Source organism: Nerophis ophidion, linkage group LG05 (assembly GCF_033978795.1).
Source record: "Nerophis ophidion isolate RoL-2023_Sa linkage group LG05, RoL_Noph_v1.0, whole genome shotgun sequence".
Lineage (NCBI taxonomy): Eukaryota > Metazoa > Chordata > Actinopteri > Syngnathiformes > Syngnathidae > Nerophis > Nerophis ophidion.
In genome coordinates this window covers 66,771,539-66,785,925 of record NC_084615.1, presented here as the reverse complement: position 1 = coordinate 66,785,925, position 14,387 = coordinate 66,771,539, and the positions used below count along the sequence as shown (strand labels likewise).

Sequence of the window (14,387 nt, the reverse complement as noted above, 5' to 3'; positions counted from 1 at the left end):
AAGAACAGTACACAACAACAGTAATAAAAAAACGAGAAAAAAAATAGAAAATGTGTACATGAGATTGTCTGAGTATTCTGACAAATCCAGCTAATTTGTCTGAAAAGAGCTTCCCAGCGCGACTGAGGAAACGCGCGCATGCGCATCGACGCCAAAGTTTTACTCGAAACAGATTAAAATAAAACAAAAATCGACTTTATTTGTACTGTAAACTCTCACTCGCGCTACAAGTAAGTAATTATGTTGAATTATATTAATTTTATTGTATTTTCTAACCAGTCGGCAAAGCTGTTTTCGACAAAGCAGCTCGATGACACCGAACACCGGAAACACTCCAAACAACACGTCCGGCATGTGACGTCAATATACTTGACGCTCATTGGTCACAATCCCGGAAATGGGTGCCTGACGTCCATTTGAAATTTCAGCGCTGAAAAAGTTTGTTGTGTAAATCGTTGCGAGCTGCATTGCGGCGTTTTGAACACTCTCGAAGCTTACTGAGTCCACACAGCTGAGTAGGAATGTCGTTTTCAAGAGCGCCTTTGAAAAGGTTCAACGAATCTGTCAGTAAGTGAAACGGAGTAGCGTGTTTATAGAAGCTAACACTGCATTTGTTCAAGGCGAGCCTTGTCTTGCCTCTTAGCCAGTTTTGATTGATTGATTGATACTTTTATTAGTAGATTGCACAGTTCAGTACATATTCCGTACAATTGACCACTAAATGGTAACACCCGAATACATTTTTCACCTTGTTTAAGTCGGGGTCCACGTTAATCAATTCATGGTACAAATATATACTATCAGCATAATACAGTCATCACACAAGTTAATCCATCCATTATCTACCGCTTATTCCCTTTTGGGGTCGCGGGGGGCGCTGGCGCCTATCTCAGCTACAATCGGGCGGAAGGCGGGGTACACCCTGGACAAGTCGCTACCTCATCGCAGGGCCAACACAGATAGACAGACAACATTCACACACTAGGGCCATATATACATTGAATTATTTACACTATTTACAATCCGGGGGGGTGGGATGAGGAGCTTTGGTTGATATGGTAGGTATTGGGACCCATTTTATTTATACTTTACCTAAATTAGATTTGTTCAGTGTCTATCAAATTGAAATGTATTATGTTTGCAGATGATACAAATGTATATTGTTCAGGAGAAGACTTGAAGGAAGTGTTGAGGATAATGGAGGTTGAGTTAATTCAGCTAAAAAAGTGGTTTGATATTATTAAGTTATCATTAAATGATAATGATGATAATAATAAGAAAAAAAGATTCTGTTCATAACTTTTATGGACAGAATTTGTAGGCGCAGCCAAGGCGTTGAGGGGATCCGGTTTGGTGGCCACGGGATTAGGTCTCTGATTTTTGCAGATGATGTAGTCCTGATGGCTTCATCTGGCCGGGATCTTCAGCTCTCACTGGATCGGTTCGCAGCCGAGTGTGAAGCGACCGGAATGAGAATCAGCACCTCCAAGTCCGAGTCCATGGTTCTCGCCCTGAAAAGGGTGGAGTGCCATCTCCGGGTTGGGGAGGAGACCCTGCCCCAAGTGGAGGAGTTCAAGTACCTAGGAGTCTTGTTCACGAGTGGGGGAAGAGTGGATCGTGAGATCGACAGTCGGATCGGTGCGGCGTCTTCAGTAATGCGGACGTTGTATCGATCCGTTGTGGTGAAGAAGGAGCTGAGCCGGAAGGCAAAGCTTTCAATTTACCGGTCGATCTACGTTCCCATCCTCACCTATGGTCATGAGCTTTGGGTCATGACCGAAAGGATAAGATCACGGGTACAAGCGGCCGAAATGAGTTTCCTCCGCCGTGTGGCGGGGCTCTCCCTTAGAGATAGGGTGAGAAGCTCTGCCATCCGGGAGGAACTCAACGTAAAGCCGCTGCTCCTCCACATCGAGAGGAGTGAGATGAAGTGGTTCGGGCATCTGGTCAGGATGCCACCCGAACGCCTCCCTAGGGATGTGTTTAGGGCACGTCCAGCTGGTAGGAGGCCACGGGGAAGACCCAGGACACGTTGGGAAGACTATTTCTCCCGGCTGGCCTGGGAACGCCTCGGGATCCCCCGGGAAGAGGTAGACGAAGTGGCCGGAGATAGGGAAGTCTGGGCTTCCCTGCTTAGGCTGCTGCCCCCGTGACCCGACCTCGGATAAGCGGAAGATGATGGATGGATGATAAGAAAACAAAATTTATGGTGTTTAGTGGTGCAAGGACAAATTGTGAAGCAAAATTAAAATTAAATCAAGTGGAAATTGATAGAGTATATGAAACTAAATTCTTGGGAATAATAATTGATCATAAACTATGTTGGAAACCGCATATTGAATATAAAAAGGGAAAAATATCCAAATCTATTGCTATTCTTTATAAAGTAAGACACATGCTGAATAAGAAATGCCTGCATATGTTGTATTATTCTTTTATTTTTCCATATTTAACGTATTGTGTTGAAATTTGGGGAAATGTTTATAAAACAAACATAGACCCACTAATAAAACTTCAAAAAAGGGTCATTGGAATAATACATAAAGCGTGCTACAATAAACATACCAATTCATTATTTATAAGTTCAAATGAATTAAAATTTTCAGACATTGTGTTTTTAAAAACAATGGAAATTGTGTTTCGAGTAAAGAACAACAGCCTTCCAGCTTGTATTCTTAGGCTATTTCATTTAAGAGGAGAAAACTATAATTCACGGGGGATATTGATTTTTGAAATAGGTAAAGCGAGAAAGAATATAAAATACAAACAATCAATGTTCATTTATATAGCCCTAAATCACTAGTGTCTCAAAGGGCTGCACAAACCACAACACAAACCACTACGACATCCTCGGTAGGCCCACACAAACCACTACGACATCCTCGGTAGGCCCACATAAGGGCAAGTAAAACTCACACCCAGTGGGACGTCGGTGACAATGATGACTATGAGAACCTCTAGGGGACCGAAAGCAATGGATGTCGAGCGTGTCTAACATGATACTGTGAAAAGTTCAGTCCATAGTGGATCCAACACAGCCGCGAGAGTCCAGTCCAAAGCGGATCCAACACAGCAGATGTATTACAGTTTTAGGAGTTAAATGGTGGAACAAGCTCAGTGATGAGCTGAAGACATGCACTTCTTTGGTAAGGTTTAAGAAAACATTGAAAGGTGAAATAATTGAAAATTATAAAATATAGTAACAATTACTTTCATCCCATTGATTATTTTTTTTTAACGTTGATGTTCCAGGCAATCTAATTTTCAGTGAAGGTATAGGATAGGCAAATATAAGCTTCGGCTTCAGCCTATTCCTTTTTTGGTCATTCTTTTTATTTTCTTTCATGTGTAAATGTGTATGATTGTTTACGTATAACCTGTACTGTAAAACTGTTCCCACAAAATGGTTGATTGATTTGATTGATTATATGACCGAAATAAACTTATTTCATTCATTCATTCATATCAGTACTTCAGTCATCAACAATGGCATCAACCGAGAAATGGACATTGAAACAGTGTAGGTCTTACTTGGTAGGATATGTACAGCGAGCAGAGAACAGTGAGTTCAGATACCATAAGAACAAGTAAATACATTAGAAGTACATTTGATTATTTAAATTAGGTTATTTACAATCCGGGGAGATGGGATGTGAATGGAGGAGGGTATTAGTAAAGGGTTGAAGTTGCTTGGAGGTGTTATTTTAGGGCGGTTTTGAAGGAGTATAGAGATGCATTTACTTTTACACCTGTTGGGAGTGCATTCCACATTGATGTGGCATAGAAAGAGAATGAGTTGAGACCTTTGTTAGATTGGAATCTGGGTTTAACGTGGTTTGTGGAGCTCCCCCTGGTGTTGTGGCATTTGTATTTGGCTCGTTTGAATGTAAAGTTGCAGCTTTTGATGTGAAATTACGACAAACCATCTAACTAACAAAGCTGTACCTTAAACCGTGGTCTTGATCATCTTCTTTCAACTAAAGGTTGCGCACCTCCACCTGGCATATACGACATCAAACCTGGGGAACCGAAAGGAGCTGCGTCCTTTGACAAGTCGGACCGCTTTAGACACCCCAAGGCAGGTAAGTAACTTCGATATACATTTTATTGCATTGGATCAGGGGTCGGCTACCCGCGGGTCTGGAGCCGCATGCGGCTCTTTAGCGTCGCCCTAGTGGCTTTCTGGAGATTTAAAAAAATATATATGAAAAATGGAAATGATAAGGGGGAAAAAACTATATTTTTTGTTTTAATATGGTTTCTGCAGGAGGACAAACATGACACCAACCTCCCTAATTACTATAAAGCACACTGTTTATATTAAACATGCTTCACTGATTCGAGTATTTGGCGAGCGCCGTTTTGTCCTACTAATTTTGGCGGTCCTTGAACTCACCGTAGTTTGTTTACATGTATAACTTTCTCCGACTTTCTAAGACGTGTTTTATGCCACTTCTTTTTCCGTCTCATTTTGTCCACCAAACTTATAACGTTGTACATGAATGCTTAAAGGTGAGTTTTGTTAATGTTATTGTCTTATGTGTAGTGTGCTAATCAGACATATTTGGTCACTGCATGACCGCATGCTAATCGATGCTAACATGCTATTTAGGCTAGCTAAATGTACATATTGCATAATTATGCCTCATTTGTAGCTATATTTGAGCTCATTTAGTTTCCTTTAAGTCCTCATAATTCAATTTATATCTCATAACACACTATCTGTATGTAATATGGCTTTTAATTTTTTGTGGGTCCAGACAGATTTGTTGTTGTATTTTTGGTCCAATATGGCTCTTTCAACACTTTGGGTTGCCGACTCCTGCATTGGATTGATGAAATTGTATATAATATTTATTTTTTCTCCTCCTGTGTGTTCAGTGAACCTATTATCACCCTGTAAAGATGCGTCCATGTCTCCTGTCAGAAGGACACAATCGGTTGATGGACTTGTAAGTTGCAATTTTACTTTTTAGTTAGAAAACCGGCCCCACATAATTTTCTCCACTTTTCAAATGTATCTTGCAGGTAGAAGGACCGAGTTCCAAGAAAGACAAAAATGCCATGACTTTGGAAAGGAAACAACACCGACTGTTGGAGAAAGAGGTGTCCTTTATTCAAAGCAACCCAGAATTACTTTAATAATAAATAAGAATGGAATAATAAATATACTATACAATTTATATTTGTTTGGTTTAAAGGTTTAACAACCCTGAAAGAGACGAGCAGTAGAATGAATGGATGGACTCTCAGTCAGTAGGGATTTGCTGTCTAGTTTCAAGCCTGGTGTGCGCTGGGCTGGACTGCTTGTGATAACTGTGTGGCTCGTTTGGTAGAGCGGCCATGCCAGCAACTTCCTGCTTCGAAACCCCGGCTTCCGCCATCCTCGTCCTTGAACAAGACCCTTCACCCTTGCTCCTAATGGGCTGTGGTTAGGTCCTTGAATGTCATCTCCCGTCATCAGTGTGTGAATGTGGAAATATTGTCCAAGCACTTTGAGTACCTTGAACGTAGAAAAGTGTAACCCATTTACCGCTGTTACAATGGTGCTGTGAATTTGATAAGAGTCAGGTTTAGGTGGTGGAGTGTAACACATGTTGTTGCGAGGGCTGGATAAAATGTTTGATTATGGGTTGATATCTTTGCATTTTTAGCAATATCCCCCACTACTTCGGTACTCTTACAGACGAACTAGCATACTACATTACGAATCTGAATGTAACTTATTTATATTGATTGTATTTGTAGCTGAGAGTCTTTATAAGAACAGAGCTGAAGAAAGGAGGCAACCATACTATGGAGATAATATTGTTTACATGTTAATCTCCCACAAGTGTCAAGTGTGGCAAGAAAACCAAGTGCTCATTTCCGGCCTTCACCCAAAAAATTGCTGTGCGTTGCATCTTATCTGACTGCGATAACAAAATAAGACTCCCAGAACAATAGTTTACAGAAATACTGTTATTTTGCACTTTAAGAAACAATACCTTAATGCAGTTTTTCTCAAATAGTGGGACGCAGTCTGGGGAACATGCTTTATCGGTGTCATGCTTAACACCCCATTTGAATAGCTGTGTCCTACAAAACATGCTCATTGTAGCCCTTTATGCTGACTTCCTCATTTGGATTTAAAAAAGTTAGCACACATTACGTTTTTGTTGGTTTGTCTATGAAATTGTATGACAATTTCATAGACAAATAATACTACTTATAAGTGTGGGTGACTGCCAAATGTTTTTTTCTTCCAAGGTGGGGCTATAAAGAAAATATTTGACAAGCTCTGCCTTAATTCAATTTGCAGTGATGGAATGTTGCAGTATGGTTACACTTTCTTTTGCAATTATTTTATATAAAAATATCACTTTTGAGTCGTTCAAGGAAGTTTAAGCAGTCAAAAGTTTTTATGATGACGAAAAAAACAAAAAGTATATTGTATCAACAGATTTAATACATTTTCAATATTTGTTTCTACATGTAATTGTAATTAATTGATTTAAAACCAAATGAGTCAAATTCGTATTGATTTGGGAAATTGGTCGTGATACCCAGCCCTAATTTGATAGTATATTGTGGAAATCTAACCTCCCCCCAAGACAATGATTTGACAATCCACCAATTTTAGCTCATTGTCTAGCACTTCTTTACTTCACTCTCATTTAGTGGGGATTTGTGGTCATGAGTTCAAGCACAGAGTGGCAGGGCTGGAGTGCATGGAATGGCCACAGTTACAATTGCGTAGTAAGTATGTTGTTGATTTGTCACCCTGCAGATCCGCTGCCTGGTCCAGCAGCGAGGGGAGCAGGATCGGCGCTTGTTATCCCTGGAGGAGGACTTTAAAAAGGTCGAAGCCAAGCTGTTGGCTGCAGTCAGGGAGAAGACAGGCCTCACTGCTAACATCACCACACTGGAGAGACAGAAAGCTGAGCTCAAGAAAGTCAACGAGTTCTTAAAAAACAAGGTCTACTCAGTCTAGATGTTCTGTTTTAGTTCGAGTGGACCCGATTTGCCATATTTTTTTATTTCTACTGCTTTGACAGTGTTATTCATATTTTCTTCCAGGTTTCAGCTGACACAACAAAAAAGAGGATCAACTCTCTTACAATGGAGCTGATGGAGGCCAGGAACAATTTGGACATCAAAAATAAGGTGTGAACATTCAGCATCAGCCTCAAACACAAACAAATGATCTATAATGATGATCTTAGTTTATATTTTCTAGGCAGATGTGTTAATGTACTGTTGAATATGTTTGTGCAGGAGATAAATATTCAGCAGCTCAGCAGTGAAGGACACCTCAAGGTGTTAGAAACAGATCTCAGAGCTAGTAAAGACACTCTCCAGGCTTTAAAAGACAGAAACAAAGACTTGGGTAAGATTTAAGAGTAACTGATCAAATACATTTTGTGTGGCGAGTTAATCAATTTGTGTTCTTTTCAGAGGACATCCATCATGTGACAAAAACCCAAAATGAGGAGTTGGAACAGGAGAATGCCAGATTACACGGTGAGTTAACCCAAAAGCTAAATAGTCAATCCTGTGAACACAGTTTTTGCATACATTACTGTATTTCTTTGTCTACAACCTGCATTGCAAAACAGGCAGAGTTTGAAAAAGTGGTTAGTACAGTAATGCTGTTTATTTACAGTCACACTAACATTGTAAAAATAATACTTCTGAGTTTCATCATGATATGTATTTTTAATGCAACTGTATTATTTATTGAATCTGTTTGTGACTAACCTTAAAAGCGAGTGTACACCACTATGGTACCCCAATGGCTTTTAAATCAATTATATTATTATTCCAGCTGAGATAAGGGAGCTGAAAGAGGAAGTTTGTGTTCTACAGGGATATCTAGATACATCCAATGATCAAATCCAGGTAAGTATAAAACATTGAACAGTTGTAAATTGATTCAGTGAAAAGCTAACCTTAAAATTGTTAGGATCTCCGCCTAAAGCTTCAAGAGACAAATCAGCAAGAGATTGTCTCTGATTTACAGCTGCAGAACATGAAGTAAGTAAATGTGTAATAGTTCTCTACAACAGTGTTAGATTTCAACACGTCTGTTGCATGTTCTCCACAGGCACCTCGAACAGGAATTAGAGCAGTGCCGCACAAAGCTTGAAAGCACTGAACTTGAACTGAGGGAAAAAGAAGAAGAGGCGCTGAAATATCAGCAAAAGCTGCAGGCTTCAAAGGAATCTTTATCGGAAGTGGAGAGGAAGTTGGCAAGCCAAGAGTTGTCTTCACAAAAGTTGGTGAGTGACTTGGAGGTGCAATTGATATTCTCTAACCGAGAGGTCAAGGACTCTCAAACAGTAGTTTGCCTGCAGGATGCTGACCTTGTTCGCTTACGAGAGGTGCTCAGGAAGACCGAAAAAGAGCTAGATGAGAGAGTAGCACATCTTGAACAGAGATGTCTGTTTTCCGCAGAAGAAAGAAGTATGCTCGCACAACAATATCAATGCAATTAAAACAAAAAATATTGATCTTTAATCTTTTTTTAAAACCTTTTTTTAATTTAGGCAAGACTCTGGAGGAGGGTTTACGGAGAGTGAAAGAATTAAAAACAGAGCTCAACCTGCTGAAGGACACAAATCTAGATGATAAAAAGAAGCACATTCAGCTCCAACATGATCATGCTTCTCTCAACGAGGAACTGGCAAAAGAAAGGGTCACCATTTGATTTATTTACTTACTTACATGACATGTCTGTATTTATGTTAGTGTTTTTTTTTCTAACGCTCATTTCCTTCCTAATTTAAACCCTCAGGCTCTGGTGGACAGTCTGTCTGTGCTGCTGGATCAAGAGAGGCAGGAATCAGAGGATCGCCTGAGTAAGCTGAAGGAGGAGTTGGAGGAAGTGCTGGGAGAGCTGGCTCTCATGGAAGAACAGGAGCAGAGACGAACAGAGTCAATGGAACAGAGTCAGGAAGCCCTACAGAGGCTCCAGGAGGAAAATACTGAGATGGAGAGACAATTGAGTGACACAAGAGAACTCTTGAACAGGTAAGCTACCAAAAATGCATGTTTTAGTCATGTTATACCAACTGCAACAGCAGAACTGCTTTCATTCGGTATACTGTATATCTCCACTTAACAAATCACCCTTGGTGCTCATAAGTGATATAAAAGTGATCAGTTTGCATAAAGGGGCACTATAACAATTTTCCTCTTTTCCGACTTATAAATGCTGTTACAATGTCTAACAAGCAATGCCAAAGTGTCAAATCATAAGGTTCATGCATCTGGGTGCGAGCCTGCATGCAGTTTTGGATGTCTCCTAAATGCTGTTTTGTTTTTGATTTTCTTTTTTTTTTTTTTAACAATCAGCCATTTGTGACGTCACTGATTGACTGATGTAAGTATGTGGTCACAATCGTACATGGTGTCCGCCAGTCTCCTCCTCATCTGCCGAGCCAAGACTGTTGCTTGCAGCTTACCACATTATTCCTTACTTTACCGTCCCACCTGCTCTATGGCCTATAAAATGAATACTTTTTTTGTCCACATTGTACACGGGACTGTTTTGTGAACATAGACCAGCAAGTAGTAAGTGCTAAAGTGAATTAGCCCGTGAACTGAGATGAAAAAAACAGCACCAATGCAACATTACTGCTAATCTAATAATGGCATGTACACGATAATAGTGAATTGGGACATGCAGTGCATTTTTTATGTGGCATTGTGTGCAACCCAAAGTGTACTTAATGTTGTCATCGGTTAATCTTATAATCTATGAAGTTTATTTGAAAAAAAAAAAATAGTGTTGATGTTTGTCTTCAACATTTGTACATTCATAAATTCAGAAACTTTTGAAGAGGGCATGGCGTGGAGGGTTTCATTTGTAATCTACAGGGAAGGCCTCCAACACATTAACCGTTTGCTAACCTACACAAAAAGCGAGTTTCAAATGTAACTGGAGCCAGATTAATGCAAATTTATACCAAACCATACCCAATACAAATTATCTACTGTACATCACAAGGAAGTGTGTTAAATGTACATTACAGTCATCATAGGTCCCCTTGAGGACTGTAAACACAATTATTATGCTAAACATGTATTCCATCTCAAAATGGGTTTAAATTCCTTGAATAAAGCGTACGTGACATACGCCACCACCGTACCTGGCTGCACAGCACATCTGTTACACAGGATATATAACATTAGTGTTCCCCTGTTGGCCCATCCTTTCTGTGTCCTTATCTCCTAAATGAAGACAAATGCTATGCAAGTATTCTTAACACAGTCTAGCTGTACACAACCTCCATAGAAAATTAATCATAAATGAAATGGAACTTTTTGACAATGGCATTGTTATACCTAAGTAACAACACCTATCTTTTTGAAGTACAGTATTTAAGGGTCACCATGTTTAAATTCAGAAAAAGAGCAAGTTCATACCTTTAAATTATTAATTAATTACTTATAAACAGCTATCTTTCACATTATGTCTTGTTTTGCTTGGTCTATATTAGGGATGTAACGGTAAGCAGTATAATGATAAACCGCAATAAAATTCCAGACGGATAGTAGTACCGTTTGAATTTTGAATTACCGAAAAAAACTTTATTCATTAAAACCTTTTGGCATCATTGCTTACTTCCAGTAAACGGAGTCACAGCAGCGCTCATGCATGCGCACATGCGTTGTTGGGTTTGAAAAAACATGGCGAATCATAATTACACAGACTTTGTAATCGGCGTTCATTTAAGAGCGCACTGCTGTTTTTAGATGGCAACAGGTGTGGATAATATTGGCAGTGTTTCCCACAGGTCAGGCATCTATTTGTGGTGGTGTGGTCGGGCGGCGGGTGGGAGTTTGAGGGGGAGGGCACAGGCGGCGGCGGCGGCGATGACCAAGAAGAACGCGGAGTTGGAATAAAATTCCAACACTTTATGTACATATTTATATAATATTTACATATTTATATATTATGTAACTACAAGCTTCATTCACAGACAGAGTCCCATTGCTTTTATGAGCGGTCGAGCGAGTCAAAAGCCGGGGAAAAAAAACATATATATATATTTTTTTCTTTATTTATTTATTATTTATTTTTTAATTTTTTTATTTGTGGCGGCCGTAATTCTTTCGTGGCGGGCCGCCACAAATAAATGAATGTGTGGGAAACCCTGATTGGGGACAGACACATTTTTGTCACACTAAAAGTATACAACAAAGGAGTAAACTATTTGATGTTGCTTTAATTTTCTCAAAACAGTGTCCAGCAGCTGCTGTGACGTGAGGAAACGTTGTTTATAATTATTGTTTATAATTCTTTAGTTTGTTTACTGGGATGCTCACTCGTCCTTTATTTAACAGAAAATGTTACCAGTGTTCAAAAATCAAGTACTAACTAAAATGTTTTGTCATCTCATCGAATTGTACCAGGCTGTGAATATTGTGTATTCGATGTGAGCGGTAGCACTCCTGTTTATTTTTGTTGACCAAACTGTTTGTGTTGTTGGAGAAGAACAAAGCTTGTTTATTTGACTTCATTTTCATTAGCAAAACTAAGCACCAGGTTATTTTACATTACTTGTGTTATTTTTAATTTCATAAAGTTAGTATTTAAAAAAAAAAACATTCATGTGACATAGCATGTTGTTAATATTTTATGGTGTATAATTAATGACTATGACACATCTCTGCTCAAACTCTTAATGGATCTGTCCCGATACAGCATGTGCATGTACATACATGACTACATGTAAATGTACATAATAACTAAACTAAAATGTAAAAATAGAGAAAGACATCATGTATTGAGAAAAAGATGACTCGTTGATACTATTATTGAACAAAAAAAACAAATACTTGTCTTTAAAGGGTTTGAATGTGGGGGTTAAATCACCACAAATGATTCCCGGGCGCGGTAACGCCGCTGCCCACTGCTGCCCACTGCTCCCCTCACCTCCCAGGTGAACAAGGGGATGGGTCAAATGCAAAGGACAAATTTCGCCACACCTTGTGTGTGTGTGACAATCATTGGTACTTTACTTTACTTACTAAATATTTGTATAACTTTTATAAAGCCTTTTATTAGACATTACAAATTACATGACGTCATTGCATTCACACCCCACCCCAACTCAGTTTTACCTAACATAATAAATAATCGTGATTTCAATATTGATTAAAATAATTCTAATTATTATTTTGGCCGTAATTGTGCAGCCCTATGTGTAAGACTAGATTTCATACATGTACACTATTTTTGTCTATATGGACAATAAGTGCAGGTGTGCACCCTGCAACATTCTTACATTTGTTTTTTTGTTTTTTATCTATTATGTCCATAAAGGGCTATCTTGCACAATTTTCACATTTTATTTTATTGATGTATTTTTTTCTACCATATTACTTTGTTTATAATGTTTGTGTTGCTTTCATATGTACATAACATTTTTACTTGAGGTCCATGAAACAGCATTTTATCTACAATGTTTCTTCTACAAAGGAAATCTTTTTCAATGTTTTTTTTTTTTTTTATGTGAAACTTGGTTAAAATATTTCAGTTTAAGTAAAATTTAGAGCACATTTAAAAATACTGCGGTAATGATCATAAACCTGATAATTTTGGTCACAATAAAATAACCGTGATACGGTGACATCCCTTGTCTATATTTTAATCAATAAGTCAATTAAATTAGGCTATGTCCACACATACACGAAGAGTTTCAAAAACACATATCCACAAAAGTGTAGTTTCGTAACTGTCTGATGTCTATACACAAACGCATATACCTGCTGTCATGCACATTTTGTCCAATCAGATGCCTGGAAAAAATGCAGCATCTGACTTGGTGACATTACACCTATGGTATTATGTTCATTTTGATATACCAAAAATACATGTATATATTATATAAAACCTGCCTGCACTTACAGAGCCCTGGGAACATTATTAATCTCTTTTAGTGTTTAGTGTACTGCCAAAACCCACCAAAGCTCATGAAATTATAACATGTTTAATTAGCAACATGGTCTTGTATTACATGTACAGTGAAGTGTACGTTATTTCTAAAATCAGAGCACACTTAAATCAGGCAAAGATGCCTCTTGAATCTTTAAGTGCCTAAAGTGTGCAGACCTGCGTGTGCCGCTGCAAAGCTCTCGTGGAAGTATAAAGCATATAACCATGCAGTGGTTCTCAATTGGAGGTACGCGTACACCTAGGGGTACTGGAAGGTATGCCAAGGGGTATGAGATTTTTTTTAGAATATTCTAAAAATAGCAACAATTCAAAAATCCTTTATAAATAAATTTATTGAATAATACTTCAACAAAATATGAATGTAAGTTCATAAACTGTGAAAAGAAATGCAACAATGCAATATTCAGTGTTGACAGCTAGATTTTTTGTGGACATGTTCCATAAATATTGATAAATGTTTAGAATTAAGTTCATGAATCCAGATGGATCTCTATTACAATCCCCAAAGAGGGCACTTAAGTTGATGATTACTTCTATGTGTAGAAATCTTTATTTATAATTGAATCACTTGTTTATTTTTCAAAAAGTTTTTAGTTATTTTTATATCTTTTTTTCCAAATAGTTCAAGAAAGACCACTACAATTGAGCAATATTTTGCACTGCTATACAATTTAAAAATCAGAAAATCATGACATAGTGCTGTATTTACCTTTTTTATCTCTTTATCAACCAAAAAGGTTTTGCTCTGATTAGGGGGTACTTGAATTAAAAAATGTTCACAGGGGGTACATCACTGAAAAAAGGTTGAGAACCACTGGTATAGTGATATATTACGTGTGCAATGCAGTGTATATTGTCTTTAACATCAGTCCACACTAACATGAAGGAAGCTACGTCATGTTCCTTTAGTCGTTCGAGTGCTTTCTACGTGCATGGTTGCTCCCAACTCCATCAACACAAATAAAACTAATACGTAAGTTAACTTCATTAACTGTTGTTAAATAAGGACTAAATTCATGAGCTAAGGTTGCATCTTTCTTATGACATAAAGTAAAAAGTCTTGGTTGTCAACGGTGTTCAATCAGGTGAAGGTTTGACAGCAACCCTATCCAACCAGCCGACTGTCATTAGCACTGGCTGCAGTGTCAAAAGGCCCATTTTGATGTGTTTTTTTAATCAATGTTTATTTAAAAAAGTAGCTTCCGCCCGATTGTAGCTGAGATAGGCACCAGCGCCCCCCGCCACCCCAAAGGGAATAAGCGGTAGACAATGGATGGATGGACGGCATGTTTATGTTCAAACATACAGAACGTCTTCCTATAGTGTGTCTAAAGCCAGCAAAGCAGTGTTGTTGAGCTTTGGAAATGACAGTTCACGACTGGGACGTCATCAGAGGAGTACAAGTCTCCGTTTGTGCCGTGCACATGGTTTTGGAACTGTG

The 14,387-nt window shown here is 38.5% G+C and overlaps 1 protein-coding gene across 3 annotated transcripts in view; it reads left to right on the top strand.

Annotated features, from left to right (window-relative positions):
- Window positions 1-383: 383 nt before the first annotated feature.
- hmmr (hyaluronan-mediated motility receptor (RHAMM)) overlaps window positions 384-14,387 on the top strand; it is a 30,144-nt gene continuing 16,140 nt past the window's right edge. The window contains exons 1-14 of one of the 3 annotated variants that reach the window (XM_061901823.1): window positions 387-567; window positions 3,984-4,082; window positions 4,882-4,952; window positions 5,029-5,106; window positions 6,770-6,958; window positions 7,060-7,146; window positions 7,258-7,369; window positions 7,438-7,503; window positions 7,808-7,881; window positions 7,946-8,016; window positions 8,087-8,261; window positions 8,337-8,445; window positions 8,529-8,677; window positions 8,777-9,012. In XM_061901823.1, coding sequence (XP_061757807.1) covers window positions 522-567; window positions 3,984-4,082; window positions 4,882-4,952; window positions 5,029-5,106; window positions 6,770-6,958; window positions 7,060-7,146; window positions 7,258-7,369; window positions 7,438-7,503; window positions 7,808-7,881; window positions 7,946-8,016; window positions 8,087-8,261; window positions 8,337-8,445; window positions 8,529-8,677; window positions 8,777-9,012 — 1,562 coding nt within the window. In that variant the 5' untranslated portion in view covers window positions 387-521. Of the gene's footprint in view, window positions 568-3,983; window positions 4,083-4,881; window positions 4,953-5,028; window positions 5,107-6,769; window positions 6,959-7,059; window positions 7,147-7,257; window positions 7,370-7,437; window positions 7,504-7,807; window positions 7,882-7,945; window positions 8,017-8,086; window positions 8,446-8,528; window positions 8,678-8,776; window positions 9,013-14,387 lie in introns of all 3 variants that reach the window. The other 2 variants (XM_061901822.1, XM_061901821.1) reach the window with 2 other exon arrangements.